Here is an 18042-nt window from a genome sequence, read left to right as displayed (position 1 = left end):
ACCTCCAGTCACTGACCGTTTGGCCACTACTGGGTCACTTTTTCGAAACCAGCAGAAGGTAACAGTATTCTGGATTTCGATTAAAATGACTGAAACTGTGATATGTTCTAGATATTTTGATGCTGAGAGAAAGTCTCAATGGGTACAATCACAAATCACTAACCATTTGGTCAGTACAGGGCCACTGTTTTGAAAACATCCGAATATAACGATATTCTGGATTTCGGTGAAAATGAATGAAACTGTGATATGTTGTAGATTTTCTCACTGTGAGTAAAAATCTTAATGGGCAACCGCACAACCATCAATTACTGACCGTTTGGCCACTAAAGGTCTAGATTTTTTAAAACAGTCGAGTATGACGATATTTTGGATTTCGGTGAAAATGAATGAAACTGTGATTGTTGTAGATGTCATGATCCTGAGAAAAATTATTACTTTGTGGTTACCAAGCATCGCTAGGTAGAGAATTTGTTCGCATTCGGTAGGTTCGACCTGGGGTAGTCATCCTGTCTAGGGTTTTCAAGGGCTTTCCTTTGTTTCGCAAGATGAACATGAGGATGTTATCTATGCTTAAATAGCGTTGTCCGCTGCTCCCCTATTCCTTTTCCGGGTTATGGGATAGGATGAGAAGATCTAAACCTTTTCAGGGTTTCATACAGTTCCACCAAAATCCCACAATATCGTTACCTTCTGCTGTTTTCAAAAATGTGGCCCCGTAGTGACCAAATGGTCAGTGATTGGTGGTTGTGCCCATTGAGACGTTTCTCAGGCTCACAATATCTACAACATATCATGGTTTCAAGCAATTCCAGCGAAATCCAGAAGATCGTTACACAGTGTATGAACATTCTTCTTTCCTTTAATACAGGGCACGAAATTTTCGGTCGTCAATTCGCTTTTAAAGGTCAAATATTTTAGTTTAGCAATAGATATTTGGCCTTTGCTTTGCCACTGACTTGTGAAGAGAAAACGACGACTGAACTCTTTGATCTGGTTCAAGTATTTAGTTCTGAAATTTCCTGTCCTAGCATGATAATTAATTTAGAGAATCTGTGTGAAATATCACTACAGACATTAAAATATTGGTGTGTTCGCTATTTTTTGTGCTAATGTTCTTGTTTTTATAGTGTTCCAAATATCTCTCTTTTTAAAAAAAATAGTGCTGTATAAGGAATACAAGATAAACTTGCCGCACCAGTTACAAGTCAGGAAACTGTCAAAAAAAAAAAAAATTGAAATTAATTTTAATTCCTTTCTTTTTCGTACTCTTACCAAATTTTAACCACTTATCTACCGTATAACTCTTAACAATTAATCTCCTCTCCTCTCTGATGTGGAAGAATGCATTTTTTTTTTTTTAAAGATTTAATACAAGTTCTGGTTAAGCAGCTAAGCAACTTTCGACTAAGCGCTAACTACAAACCTGTTATTGCCATTATTATCCATCTGACATAAAATACTTTTTAAGGGTTGTTGTAAAGTAGTACCTATTTACGTCATCAATGACTTCAGAAAAAAGAGAAACATAATGGAAAATAATCCTCATAAACGTGCTATTATTACACGCAGGAAGTCATCAACGCTATTTTTCGTTACTTTTTTCCCGTAGGTCATGCAATGCTAGTTTTTGTTTTAAGTATGACTGATGCGTATCTTTTTCTCAGAGAGAGAGAGACAACCTGGATGTTAAACTGCCGAAACGTTAGTTTCTTTCATAGTGTACTTAGTATTTGGACGTTTGTTACTTGGTATAAGATATGCTGATTAGTTTTATTTTGATGTTAGGTAAGTATTAAAAAATGTATATATAGATGTTATTTCGGTAATGCGAAGAACATATTTAAGATACCTAACCATTAAATAATTATAACTTAGGAAACAACACAAAGGACATTTAAAGGAGCTGATGAAATTTTTAGATTTGTGGGCTTTGTAGTGTTTCTCGAGCATTTTAGAAATGAGGGCACTTTTGTTAATGAAAATGTTCTACAGACCACCCTATTAGTTCCCTTCGAAGGCAATTTTGTTTGTATGTGTTTTGATTGTATGTTAGTACCAGTGTTGCTTATGAGACGAGACAAGATGAGAATAAAGTTTTTTGTAGAAGTTTGTCTCGTAAATTTGGTAAAAGTTTCGTCTTGACCCGATTCTCAGGAAATCCTGTCTTTTTTCGAAATTTCTCTTCTCTTGTTTTGCGAAGTTATGTACAAAATTTATGGGCTGATTTTTTCTTGATTCCCTATAGAAGTTATTAGAATCCTTCCCCGTCACGAGAGGCCCACGAAGGGGTGTGATGTATCAAGATTTTAAAACAATATTTTTTCAGTATATTGTGTTTATAAATGCTGTTTCTTTGTATTTACAATAACTTTATTAAATTTATAGTTTTATATTATGAATCATGTAACATTTAAACAGTGTTTGAAATCTGAAATTTGAGTGAACTAGTGTTACCTGCGAAGCTCGATAAATTTCTTGCCTCATCTTGTCTCGATTCGTGTTTTGAATACGAGTCAAAAAATGTAATGCTTCTTGGATTTAAATAAAGGTACTTCTCGTCTCGTATCTTTCAAAACGAGTCGAGAAATTTCTCGTTGATTTTTTTAAATTTGATTTTAACTTAAGTATCCCACTTTAGCAGCAAAGCTGTATGAGACTATATAGCTTATAGTTTCAAGTCTCACTGTAGCAGCTATATAGAAGTATAGCAATCAGTGGACCTATAGCTTAACGTGGAATCCGAAACACATGAGCTCTCTCTAGGAATCGAACCCCGGTCTCCTATGTCAAAGGTGCGTACACTAACCACTTAGTCTCTTGGGAGTTCAAAGAGAAATGCCTCGTCTTGTGGAGCGACACTGCTTATATTTTTAAAATTACATTTCCTTAAGTTTACATAAGTAGGCCCTATTAACAGAATGATTGGAGGATACGTAGGTATAATATTTTGTAATAATGCATTAGAATTTGTATAATTTTAGGACATTAAGTAAAATAATCTATACTTGTTTGAGATTCTGAACTATATTAGTGTGTAATACACAATTCGCTTGAATTTCATTCTCCCTCTCCCTTTATTATTTTCAAGTTGATGTTCAATGTAAGAGAACTACAAGATCAGACTTTGAGGACCACAATTTGGTATATTTGAAATTTTTCAAGGTCATTAGCATATATATCGTTTAACAATGACTTATTTTCCGCCCGAGCCTCTGACCCGCTGTACACTATACATTAAAATCGTATTTAATTAAAAGCTCTATTTGTTTACATTTAACCTTTTTATAAAGTTTTTCCAGCAATTATCCCACATTCCATATCATATTCATGCCACTATTCAGGACTTCACTTACACATAACACTACGTTGATTTAGAAACGATAGCGTAAATAGTTTTACCTATTAACGTGTTTGTTTATTATTAGGAAGTAATCTAACGTACAGACTGACAGATTGTGACGTTTAAGGATTTCATAATCCGTGAAGTCAAAGTAATTGTATTGAATGAATAAGAAACACACACTATTATTACGTGATTTTAAAAACATTTAGAATAAAGTATGTCGGTGTGTCAAAAAAATGTTAACAATCCTATTAATGACCCCATCAACTTTCTAATTCTTCAAAATACTGAAAAAATTAGCATACTTTAGTTCTCATTTCTAATCTTATAAATTACTATATAAATATAATACAAGTAAAATAATTCTAGTGTTAGTTATATCGTAAACCCTACATTATTTACTGAAGATAGCAGTACATAGGAAAGATTGCTTCTACTGCATTTGTGTTATCTTAATCTTCAAATGATACGAGAGGATAGTTTACGTCGCCTGAGGACATAGTTGGATTTTAATTTCTGCTAATGGGGTTTCTTTATACCATGCTTCATGTGCTTTTTTGATCAAAATTAGATTGGAAATAATTGATTTCTTAAGAAGAAGGTATTATCACAGTGTTAGCTGATGAAATCATGTTAACTAGGTACATATTTAACTAAATCAAAGTTTGACTCTTTAAACTTGAATTAGAAATGGGAAGGGTATCTTTCGTGATTTTCATAACTTGCAATGATGGATTGGTATTAGATGATTTCCGTAGATTTAGCAAAGCGGTTTCGATGATCAGAATCTAGTCATATTCGTTAATTCTCTTCACAGTATTTTTCTAAGTTTATATTGGCAGTAGAATAAACAGTAGAAAAATAATGAAGTTTCCAAATAAGATATATAGACGCTTAGAGGAAATCAAGTCCAAGTACCAAGAGAATGAGAAAAAAAAAGAAGAAAAAAAACCAGTACGCTGTAAGTACATGGAAAAGTTAACTTTTTATATATATACTTTACAGGAGTTATTTACTCCTTCACATGAATCTTCAAGCTCTGAAAGAAGTTTCAGATAGAGAACTCACAGATTAAATATCTCCAAAATTACCAAAAGGTAGACTTGATTCCCTTGCGCACTAAGCTCGCCATATATAATACTTCCTCTTCCTTTCTTCACTGCCTTATTAACTTATTATTAACTTATTAACTTAATTAACTTATTGATATTCTAGGCCGTTTCATTACTAATATAATTGAAACTATGGAAGACATGGATTTGATTCTATTAGAAGTTTCAGAAAATGTAAATGGTACGGCAATTGCACAGCTTTTAACAAGATTGCTGACTATTCAGTGGCCAAAATGCTTAAAACATTTTTGTGTTTTTATTTCGCAAATTGCCAGGCATTTTGAGATTTCTATTTTGTCATTAATTCCGGCATCAGTTTTTAGTACGTTTACATAGTACATAGAAGGCACTTTTGATGATGTTAATATATAGATTGTTAGATGTATTTGAAAGTTAAGTGTTCACAATATATACCTGTACTAAGTTACCTTTTCCAAAAGAAAGGGAACCAATATTTAATGACTCTCTAGGCATGTTATCAATACGTACAATTGCGTTTAGCCATTGTGTTACAATAATTAAGTGCATGGTACTTTGTGTGATGCAAATGCATAGGTTTACGAATGTATTTGAAAATTAATCCATGGAGTCTTTCCCAAAATCTAGGATCCAAATGTGGCAGATATACTCTTAGTATGTACTTTTCTTAATAGAAATTATCTGAGATGTTTTTATGACTTAATCTAACAGTTGCATTAAATTCATCTTGGCTATGGTTTTGGGCTAAGGCACTTCTTTCAAAGTTTAGGAAGCAAATTATGTAGCTATGTTAATTTTAGAAGTCGTATTCTTGGTTTTGAAGTCGTAATCTTGATTTTAAAGTCTTATGAGGTACCCTTATGTATTTGAAAAGTTAAGCGTGTCACATGTTCCAGATCCAAGTTACCACTCGCAAAATCATCGAAATAACTTTGGTAGCTATAATTTTAGTCAGGGGAGTCATTTGGACTCCAAGGGACATTTGCTCCACTAAGTTTGAGATTTATATACATTTTAATCAATATAATAATAATAATAATAATAATAATAATAATAATAATAATAATAATAATAATAATAATAATAATAATAATAATAATAATAAATCAAAGAAAAATGTGAAAATCTACTGACATCGGGATCTTACTCCCAAGAAAAATCTGAAATGACGGTTGAAATTTTATTACTACGTTTCTTGGCTTTATACGTCTTAGTTGAATGCACAATTTTCTAAGTGTATCTGAAAATTAGAGACCTGATCGAAGTCACCGATCCCAAAATTCAGGAATCAGTTTGGTAGTTAGATTTTTAGAAGATACGGTTGAAATTACTTTAGATGATGTTTTATGGGATGTACACCAAGTTTATCGTGCTCTGAGCAATCGTACTCCTTCTCAAATTTAAGAACCAAATTTGTGAGATATGAATCTGTTAGTAATTTCACGACTATATTAATATTTAGCATTTAATAATGATACTTTGACATATATTACATTATTGTTTTAATAGAAAAGTACTCTGACGCTGCATATTATTCAATAGATCTTATAACATATTATGAATTTAAATTGTTCATCTGAAGGTTTGAAACATAGTACAGAGCCTAATCTTGCTCTTGTAATCTGTTACATGTGATCTGGGGTCACTTCCATATATTTAATGTATGTAAAGTTAAAATATAACAATGTTATGAATTTAAATATTATACATATCCTTGATATGTTCTTGTAATCTGTTGAACATTATTTATACTTTAAACTATTGACAGTACTATCCTTGATTGGTCTACTTTCCAAAGTTATGACTTGGAAACTGACAGCAGTACTGGTAATTCTTAAAACCGATTAATGTATAATAATTTTCACGTGTTGAACCTTAGGTTTTTAGAGATGTTTTATAGTCTAAGGCCATTGCTGCAAATTATCTTTGGTGAAATCTGATTGGTTACCCATACATAAAATTAACATCCAATGTGTCATACCATAAGCTATAATGTAATTCCCATATTAATGAATGAATCAGAAGTACACCTTTTAATACAGTTCCCAAATTAAAGAGGAATCATAACGTACCTTTTCCAAATATTATTTGGAAATTTTAGGGACTTCCAATTTGACAGAAGTATGTAACCCTAATATCTTTCAGTCACCTAATTTTCAGTCATAAACTATAATATAGTTCCAAATTAATTAGTGAACAATAATATATCTCTTCTAAGTACTATTTTTGGCAAGTTTTACCCATTGAAGGGAATAAGATGGATCACCATAATTTACAGAGGTATATACCGTAATCATATAGAACAATTATCAATTTTTATTTTTTGTAGAATTCCCAAATTTAAGGGATGAGCCACTGTATCCCTGTCGAAATTTGAGAGGAATATACCACGGTACCACCTCTTATGAAAGAAAATGAATTAATATAAATTAAAACCGCCTGCGTGGTGAAACGTATTGATTAAGTATATTTTATGTATTTTCCCTGGAAGTGGATAAGGTGAACTATTCAAATTTATTGAAGTATATACCTTAGTCTTATACAATATTTACCAATTTTTATTTATTGACAATTCCTAAATTTAAGGTGTGGGTCAATGTAACAGTCCCAAAGAACGAGAATAAAGGCATGTACTCATCCATAGGGCCATATGCCATGATAAAACCTCATCTTAAAGCTACGATTCCCAATCTTTTTTGACTGATGATACAATTTATTGAACGCCGACATCTTGACATGCTTGTTTGAGTTTTGTTAATAATAATATAAATTATAACAGTGTAACACTAGAAGTTTCTATAAAGTAACGATTCTACGTAATATAGGGTATTATTGTTGCAGTTAGAGATTATAACTGGTACAGACAGTCTCAAAATTGATTTTAATCAATTATTTAGACAATTATGTAATCAGTCGGAGGAACAGTGGAGTGATTTTTGGTATTACAGTTATTAATTATTTCTACTTGTCCAACTTAACTGATCTGTATTTAAATGTTACTCTCGGATAGGGAAAGGACTTTAGAAATGTATTTTAATAATGTAATATTCAATAATTAGAAATGTAATATGCAACCAAGGACATGTAGGTCTACTTTTTTAAAATAATAAATAAGAATCAATATCACATAAAAAATTATTTAATTACTATTTTTTTTTCAGATTGTAGAAACGTGTTAGAAATAACACCTATAATATAGTCATCTTATAAAATATATGTATTGAAAATAAGAATAGTATATTCTTGTGCAACAATTGTTAAAAATAGTATATTACATTCATATATTCTTAGGAGATACATTTATTCATAGAAATGTATCTATATGCTTAAAATATTTTACTGTTATACCTCAAAATTATCTTTATTACTACATCTAATATTGATATTGCTACTGTTACTACTATTATATGAATTATGAAGGTGTTTTACTGAAATTTGTGATTGAGTAATTACTACAAAGGTAATTATGTTTAGAGTAATCTATATAACATGCTGAAATGAGTCATAATTTGGAAAACAATGAATTAAATAAGGCGACAAACTTGTTTGTTAGACTACTACACACTAGGGAGACAAAGAAAATTACTTAAATGTTATTTAAGCGTAAACAATAATTCGATAAAATTATTTAATGGTTCATGATTTTTAAATTCTAAAATTTCGCGACACATCCTATGGAACTTTGTGACACAACGATTGCTATCACTGTTTTATTGGACAAAAATATCTCAAATTTGAAATTTTGGCAATTTTTATCCATATACGGTAATGAAATAGGTTTCCTACACTTCAGAAGTAGCTACATACATTGGCCCTATGCCTACTATCCTACCAAATATTTACTTTTACTAATTTCCCAAATTTAAGAAATGGTCGGTCGTGTGCTCCCCTGCTAAATATTGAGGGCCATATCAAAAATAGAGGGGATGGTCCGGTCCTATGTAACCCTAGACCATGGCCTCTAATAAGTCAGGAATCCAGGGTCACAAGAGCTAGATAAATTTCGTGATAACTATTACATTAATCAATAGCATATATCAAACTTATGGGAATATATATCCATTTGTCTTCCCATAAATGACGTTCCTTGTATTGCGGCAATACTTGATTTTTGAGTATATGTCAGAGCCATGGTCTATGAACTCGAAATGCAAAAAATTGAAATCAATTACTAATTTCAATCTAAACGAATTATATATGCTGCTTGAATGTCTTATACAGAAGTTAACATACATTTTTCTTTTTTTTCTAATTTTTGATTTTATTACTTTATTTATTTTATACTTTAATTATCATATTATTATAGTATAGTAAATATACCACAAAAATAACATATACATTCCAAATATAGCAAAAAACACAACCGCTTCCGAAGTAGCAGCGTAACCGTCTACGGAAGATTTAAAAAAAATGAAAGGGACTGTTACAGTTGGTCGTCCACTTTCACGGAGGTTGGGTCCTTCCTGTTGATCTCACGATCCTTCCAAATCACAATATATATATCCTTGGCTAGAGAGAAGGATACACTTTCTAAAGCCCACTCAAGTTTTTGGGAATGGAAGCACTTTTGAAAAAAAAATAATGGATTGGTTTGGTGTATGATAGCCATTAGTCAGAGTACCAACTTCGTGGAAGCAGGAATACCAGAAGTTCTCCCTGGAACCTATAATATTGTAATGTTAGTACGTCCGTCCGTTATTCCACATGATAACTCCTGGACGAAAGCGAATTTTTAAATTCTTTTTTTTTCAATAAATAGCTAGAGCTACTATCTCGGCCGAGTTTATCAATGAAATCAATCCCTTTGAAATTTTAACGGGTGACGGTGACTTTACATGCGTTCGTTAAGACCTACTCTGCACGATATCCAAGTTAACTTTGTGGTGGACAAACACCATGTGCGTGGGTTTTCTCGGGGTTCTCCCGTTTCCTCCCACTTTCTTCATTCCACCATTTCATTCATCGCTCAACATCACCGTCTCCTTTAGCCTAACCGGCATAATCATGGGACGTAAAACTTAAAGATTTCATTTCATTTCATTCTCTGCACGATATCTCTTGGACGAAAGAAAATTTTTGAACTATTTCTTTTTGTCAAGATAGCTGGAACGGTGACTTCAATGGGTTACCCATCTTTCATTTTCTGCTATTTAAACGAAGGTAGTAGAAGTTACAGATCGTGCCGTTAGATGAAAGCAAACATCTTCCAGTGGTTGACATCTACCGGACGAAATTGAATCTTCACGTGCGTGGCCCTTCTTATTGTATATCAAGGTTTATTGGCTCTTCTGTTTAAGAGATAGAAGATAGATCTCATGCAGGACACAAAAATTTTAATAATAATTTAGCGCCCCTTTTCATCTGAGGTTATGTGAGATACGGACCTATAATATAAGGCGAAAATCAAATTGCCCTAATACATTCGAATGCTCTCCTACCGGGAATCGAACTAGAGATCTCCGCGCACCAAAGACGAGCGCGTTATCCACTAGACCAGCGGGGAGGACAAGACACAAAATGTATCTGATGCTGAAAATATTTAACTTTGAACGTCGAATATCTGCAAAATTGTAGGAGAAGAAATGTGCTAAAATATGTTAGTGGTAACCTATACTAGAATATTTAATATAAAAAGAAGTGAAAAATCTCATAATAACGAGCAAATGTGAATAGCTGGATATACTGGATATGTTGTTCTCAATTGATATGCCACTGCTGCAAATATCTCCTAATATGCACTCTGATTGTAATTGTTTGTGACAGTTTCATTCTGTGGTGATTAAGGTAACTCCAATGTATTTTGTCCTTCAAACTACTATCTTTTCCGCAAATAAATTACACAATAAATACTTCCCAACTTGTCCATTTGATCACGAGGAAATATTCGGAATCAAAAACTAGATAGTCCATGTAAAATACAAAAAGGGCTGGCTTTAAGGGGTTATCATGAAGCATATAATAATGAATGATTTTATGGTTTCAAAGATAGAAAAACCCAATTTTGTACTCTTCGAAGAGTGGAAATGGTAGATAAAATCACAAATTTGTTCTTAAACAATTTAAATTGTGGAATGGAAAGATAAACATTTGTGTCATGTTTGAGAAGTACTTTAACATTTACATTGGAAAGTAAACTTAGATTCGTATAAATGAATAGTGGTTATAAAAGTAATTTTCTAGGAAAACAATTAAGAAAGTTAAAAACAAAAATGGTAATGGATATTATTTGAGTGCGTTGTCATTCACCATATTTTCGAACTAGCTTTAAGGACTCAGCTCCGAAAGCGGAAAAATCAAGAATGAAATCTCACCGCCTACCATTGATTAAATCTTTTATTATTACTGATGCTGTGCTTATATTGTTACTGTCGAACTATCAAGCAGTTGCTCACTAGCATTAATATCATCACCTTGGAAGAGATTTACGTCATACTATCAGAAATCTCAGCTATCGTGAGAACAAATTCTAGTAAATAACCGCTACTTATGTATTTAATGAAATCTTTTGTATCTTTTCCTACTATGTATTATATTACTGTTTTAGAAACATTTCATATAATATAACTTTTATTCACGTTTCAGGACTAGGGTTCGTACACACCCAGTCGTACAACTCACAATGTGATTACGCATGCTCACAGAACTACGAACCAGTTTGCGGAGAATCTGGAGGAATTCGCAAAACATTTCCGAATGAATGTGAACTTCTGAAACACAACAGATGCAGCAGTCCACGTAAGATATAAGCAAATACAACAAGTTGCTCGTGAAATGTAGATTGTAGTTTAAGTGTTCCATAAGATAAAATATCCTTTTATGCTTCACATCAATGCAACTTATAAAAAGATATGAATTTCGAGGTTTGAAGTTGGAGATCAATCTTAAAAAGCACCCACTAAAATTTATCACAACTCTATATATCACAAGATGGGTTTGTCTGTATAAAATATGATTATTTTTCTTATAGTTCAGAACTTATTTGATTTATTTCTGAGTTTTGTTTCTTTTTCACACTTTTGCCACTTACGTTAAAGGAAACGAAGAGTAAGTGTATACATATAACCGTCCAGTCATATTCAAATATATCTAACAACTCATTTCTTACAATACTTGCAGACTTACGTATAGGAGGTATTGAATCAAACCAATTTGTAAATTTTTGGTTGTTTGATTTTTCAAACAGAAGTATTGGCATATCTTATGTACAGTTACGACTAGATCTTTAAAAGAGAAGTGTCTTACCAGGATTTTCACCACGTAATAGTAAATGTATAAAGTAAGATTTTATAATTTTATAAAATTTTAACTTATATTAAAATTCATTTTCTGGTTTATAAAAAACTGAAATGAGCATCTTAATATATTTGTAATAAATAATTCCCTTTAAAAAATGCGATTTCTATTGAAATTTGATGTTTAGAATTATTTATAAATGCAAAATATAATTCAGACTTGGTAATCTCTTATTTACTTGATCCATTCTCTACTGTCCGCTTCTATTGATTATTGGTAATAAATTAATATGCGAACAATCTATTCGATTAAAGAATAGTTTCTTTATATATATATATATATATATATATATATATATATATATATATATATATATATATATATATATATATATATATTGTTTGGTTCTTTTACTTAAAGCATAGCGGATAGAAGAAAATATCTCGTTATAAGTGCATTAATGCATAAATAAAATTCAATTCGTAGTTTTACCTACATATTCACAATACGTCATATTTATCACTTCATATTTATTTTATGTTACTCTCTAAATTACACAATTGCATGGTGTACACTTCATTACAAATTGTTTTCAATTTTGTTTACATTTTATCATAATGTAATAGATGGTAGTTATATAATATCAAAAAAATGTGGTTCACTCATCCCTCGATATATCTTTCGACATGATCAAACGCAGCAAATATACCTTCGATACAATAGCTACGCAAAAGAGCAACTTTTTAAGATGGGGTTCAAGTATTTGCTTAGTTAATAACAAAAAATGACCATTTTCTACAAAGTTTACGTTAGTAACATACTTACATACTCAATATGGTCATCAAAGGATGACGTAAGAAATTTACTTCTGCATATTTGTATTTATCTTCAGATTTTGAAAATTTTTACTTGCAAACTTTTTTGGAAATCTACCAAATTGTTTTCGAGCTTTCAAGAAAATAATGCTCCAATAAATTATGTCTACAGTTAATAATAAGCTCCTTAAAGGTTCTTTGCTAAATTTGCCCCGATTTTTAAATTTTAGTGGATAAGTTAAAGACAGTGAAGAACATCAAAGACAACAAATAGCACTGCAGTTGAATCCTTTGATAAAAACTGATTCTTTTCTGTTACAATATGCTGTAGACTCTTAAGTAAGTAGAATCGATGGAGTAAAGTGAACTGAATTAGAACATAGTACTGTAGGCAAGGAATGATGGATTTTGAGCAACGCTCCAATAATGTTGAAGCTGGTTCGTAGCTACACTGAGAAAAAAAGGACTAGGATTTTCGTGTGGTTACAACGTATTTACGCGGGTGCGCTCCTTAAGTAATGTAATTTCATGTATGAAAGTACAGCAGGTGGGAACACCATGCCAAGTTTGGAGTTCGGCGTCTGGATTTCATGTTAAAAACATCTTTCCTCTCTTTCCTTCTCACAGAATGATATGACTTCTTATTACTCTCGTAAAGTAGGGAGTCACAGATTTAGAAAGAACCAAGAGGGGACAGTCGTAGGAAGGTGGTAACAACATTACATACGTAAGTTACCACCGTCGGAATTGGTATGGCGTTAATTCTAGATTTAAAATGGTGGTCCTACAATACAAAATTTTCGCTGGACGGTGGTGTAGATCGTACTACAGATGAAACTACATTACTTAATGTGGTGGCGCGCGTAACCCGGTAAAAACAGCATTTACATGCCGATTGGATTATGCATTTTTCTCCGTGTAGAGGGGGCCTAGGGGATTGAGCCTTCTGTGAAATACTTTAGCCTCCTAAAACTTTCAAATGCTTGTGTTTCTACGTAGCTTATTAAATAAAAATAGTTGTTTCACAATAGCATTTTTGTACTTAGAAACTATAAATGTAAAGTGAACTCAGTTATTATTATTATCTCGGCTTGTCCTGTCCTAGTGTTTTGGTCTATATTAAAAAGATGGCAATTTGATGTAAAAGTATTCAGTACAGAGAGGCTTGTTTGTTCAGTTTTACATCCTGTTACTACACCTTGTAGATTCAAGAAGAAATAATTAGAACTTACACACACATATCTATCTATCTATCTATCTATCTTGTAACGGACGGTTCTATGATGTTACTTCTTGTAAGATACTCTGGGTCGCCACTACATAAATGAACGTAGAAATTTCTTATCAGAAGGTTCCAAATTCGGTGAGGAGGCTACAATGGTAATGACTAAGATCTTTAATCACATTGCACGGGGCCAAACAACCGTGACTCACTTAATATAAAATTTATTATGTGGAACGAGTAATTAATTTCTTAAATTATAAAAATGACTAATAAGACAGATTTTACTGTAACCACTTTTATGGAACTTGAGCATTCAAATCCATGTACATAGAAATCAATTGTCGGAATTAACAAAGTTCTACATAATACACAATTCATAATGTTAATAATTAAAGTTAATATAGCTGGAATGCACTCAGTGTTCATTTCTTACTGTAATCCGTATAGTAAGTTTCTTCCATATACTGTACTTTTACTTGATTATGATAGTTACTCATGACTTATTTAGTCTTTGACATACTTAGTCTTCAGAATATTTCTTGGCTACAGTCGTTCAGCAAAATTTATTTGAGAAAGTAGTAAACACCAGTATATCATATATATAGAAATTATTTCCACTTATGTTACATTATGCTGGATTAGGTATATGCTCTGCTACAACAACAACGGATTAACTTCTTTTGGCGAAGGCCATTATATTTCCTTACGAAATTATTTCGTCATAACATTATTATTATTTCATCTAATCATCAATATATTATTATCATTATTATTATATCTTGACTAAAATAAACCTTGCCAACAATATTTCATCCTTTTCTGTTGCAAATAAGCAATACATAGTACCATAATTGCACAATGAAATCAAGCTTATTTATTAGAACATACACAACTTAAACAACTTATGTAGAATGTTGTTCTAAATATTATTATTACTAATAAAGTTTACTTCGCATACTGTGCCAATGAAGTATCATAGATCTTGATGACTACGACTAGTACGCAGGTATAGTATAATGGAACACTGGCATAATTCCATTTAGGTTAAGTTTCTGCCAAACTGGTTATGGAATACAGGAATTTTGAAATATTTTAATCATTAATTCATTAAATTAGATATATTTTCTCTTATTTCGCGGCATAATGATGTCGAAGAAGGGCCTAAGCCCCAGAAAGAACTTTCTAGCTAAACATCGAGGTTATGTTTGTGCCTTCCATTGCAAAGTTTGATTTTCAATGAGTTATGACTAAAAAAATAACAGCTGTGTGCATTTGCTAATTACTACCAGATTGTAGTCAATTGAATTTAATTACCTTTATCATATGTTCTAAATCCAATATTTGCTTTTAACTATTCTTTTTGAATAAACTCAACTTGTTTTCAAAATTCCGAGTTTTTAAAGTCCATATTAAATCACTTTCACTTTTTTAATATACTAATTTAAATGTTCTTCTTCTTCTTATAATAAAGAAAGTCATTTCGCTATTTGATAATTAGCAATGATAATTCAGATTTTCCGGTACAGATATAGAACAAGGTAACATATTTAACAATTAAATATAAAGTTCAAGCTTTACCGAAATTAAACAGGTACTAAATGTTATTAAATTGTTTTTTTTTTAGCAAGAATAAGCAAATCTCTATTTTCGCAAACAATAAGTAATGAAGAACTAAACAAAATACCAATAATACTGTTATGGCCAGTTGCGGGGCATAACAATCTATCTATCTATCTATCTATCTATCTATCTATCTATCTATCTATCTATCTATCTATCTATCTATCTATCTATCTATCTATCTATCTATCTATCTATCAAAAACTAGAATTAAGGTTTGATAATGCAACTAATAAAAATTTTTGGTGTAAAACTGAAATATGAAATAGAAAAAAAATTCTTATTCATCTTTTCGTAATATAATATTTTACAACTAATACTAATTTCTTACATAGATATATACGAGGGTAGGTTGATAAGTTCTCAGCCTACCCAGGTTCAAACAAAGCTAGATATAAAACTTATAAACGTTTATGAAGCTTATAATTTGTGAAGGTACTGTGCAAAATTTGGTTTGACTAAACCAATTTTAAATTTGTTTTTTTTTTCAAGTTCAAAATGAGAATGTCAGCCCAAGTTCCAGAAATTAGTAAATTTAAACACCGTGCATTCAACAAGTGCCTCTTCCTAAAGAGACTCTCGCCGCAGGAGATCCACAACGACCTTTTCACGACATTGGAGGATAAGGCACCATCGTATGCCACTGTGAAGAAATGGGCAGCGAACTTCAAACGGGGGAAGTTTGGTCTGAACGATGATTCAAGGTGTGGCAGACCAATTTCAGTGACCTCTCCTGATATGATTGACGCCATTCACCGGATGATTTCCGACAATCGCCGAATCCCTCTCAAACAGATAGACGACACATTGGGCATTAGTTATGAACGGATGTGGAAAGTTATCCATGAAGACGTGGGTATGAGGAAAATCGCGGCAAAATGGATTGCGAAATTTTTGAACGCACTCTCAGAGAAGGCACGTCTGAGATTGCAAAAATTGGAACGGTTTCAAATACAGGAACATCCACCTTATTCGCCTGATTTGGCTCCATCAGACTTTTATCTCTTTCCTAAACTGAAAATGTTTTTTTTTTTTTTAAAGGGAACGCATTTCAATGACATCGATGACGTAATTTGTCAAACAGAGGCCTGGTTTGCAGAGCATTCATCCGACTTCCATTTGTCTATCCTGCAAGCACTGCAGCAGCGATGTGAAAAGTGCATTGCACTGCAAGGGGAATATGTTGTATAAAAACACGAAGTTTCGCTTCCTATCTACTTGTTTTCTTGGTGAGGCTGAGAACTTATCAACTCACCCTGGTATATAAGAAATTAGTATTAGTATATATATATTCTTTATAGTAGTATCTTATAGTATATATCTTTATAGTAGTAGTATCTATATAGTAGTAAATATATATTTATAATAGAAATTAGTATATATATATATATATATATATATATATATATATATATATATATATATATATATATCTTTTTCTTTCTTTAGAGTACGTGTTGCGAGGTAGATATCGATGCAATGATTCCCGCCCAAATAACAACGGGGATCGGTACAGTTATGGTAAGTTAAAATAACTTATTAAAAACGCTAATTTCAACCAATGAATTTTTTCCTTGTTTGCCTATAAGAAACACAACAGATAATATGATGATGACCGTTTAGTGCTTACATGACACAAAATTCGATTTTGGGCTTAATATCTTATCTTAGGATGTAAGTACATGAACTATTTAGTATTATTTCATCTTATTTAGTAATTGATTTTGGGATTACTATCTTATTTACGATGTACGATGTACACGTAACAGAATACAGTTTTGTAGTACGGCAACATTGTATTCCCCTAGCAGAAGTTACTCCCAAAAAGGGCAATGAGTGAATGGGCCGAAAGTGTTGAATATCAATACGTTCAAACAACAATTATTCTTTATTGAAATCATTTAGTATGATATTCTGCTTTAGACTATCATAGCAGGATATGTTATCTTCAACATTAATGCTGACCCTGTTAATAACTACCTCAAATCATAATATTTAGCTTTCTTTTGCCATCTAATGACAAAAATCACCAAGTACAGCAGCTAATATTTTATTAGGATTTTCGTACAATTATTTGAAAGTTTTCTAATATTTTATTAGGATTTTCATAAAATTATTCGAAAGTCTTATCAACATTATTTAGCTGAATATAAAGGCAATACAGTAATGGCTTGCTATGTTAAATTTCGAGCCGAGCTATCCTATACTGAGACTAGATCAGTATTTTCAACTGATTATTAGGACAATTCAATTGCATGTTGCTAACTTCACATATCTCTTAGATAGGCTGACGATATAGCTATATATGTTAATTATTATACTTAAAGCATATTTTGGTTTCAATGCTTGCAACAATATATTATATAGGAGAATGATTTATCGTTTGAGTATGCATGCAACAATATCACATTAATAAAGAATAGCTTTATTATCAAAATAAAAGAAACTATAGTTTTGTACTTTTATATCGAACTCATAAACATTATGGTAAATAATTCTGATCTTATCCTTTGATTTTATTTAGGTCCAGCTTGCCTTTGATGAACCATTAGTATACAGTATATCTGTAGCTTGGGTCTGAAAGAGCCGATGTCACTTTTTGGCAAAAATGAGATGTTCGTCAAATTTTAACACCTATAAATGGATGTTTTCTTGTACAACAAGAGCAAATGTCAACGCGAAATAATTTGGAATATATACCATTCATATTAA

The 18042-nt window shown here is 31.7% G+C and overlaps 1 protein-coding gene across 1 annotated transcript in view; it reads left to right on the top strand.

Moving 5' to 3' along the window:
* Nucleotides 1-1656: 1656 nt before the first annotated feature.
* LOC145688332 (U-Kazal-Dg21.2-like) overlaps nucleotides 1657-18042 on the top strand; it is a 34366-nt gene continuing 17980 nt past the window's right edge. Inside the window, exons 1-3 of the mRNA XM_081762425.1 lie at nucleotides 1657-1788; nucleotides 11020-11172; nucleotides 16780-16851. Coding sequence (XP_081618551.1) covers nucleotides 1761-1788; nucleotides 11020-11172; nucleotides 16780-16851 — 253 coding nt within the window. The 5' untranslated portion in view covers nucleotides 1657-1760. The remainder of the gene's footprint in view (nucleotides 1789-11019; nucleotides 11173-16779; nucleotides 16852-18042) is intronic.

This window comes from Thermobia domestica, chromosome 1 (assembly GCF_964235325.1).
Source record: "Thermobia domestica chromosome 1, izTheDome1.hap1.1, whole genome shotgun sequence".
Taxonomy (NCBI): Eukaryota; Metazoa; Arthropoda; class Insecta; order Zygentoma; family Lepismatidae; genus Thermobia; species Thermobia domestica.
Note: the sequence above shows the minus strand (reverse complement) of the source record. Positions and strands in the feature narration are given on the sequence as shown.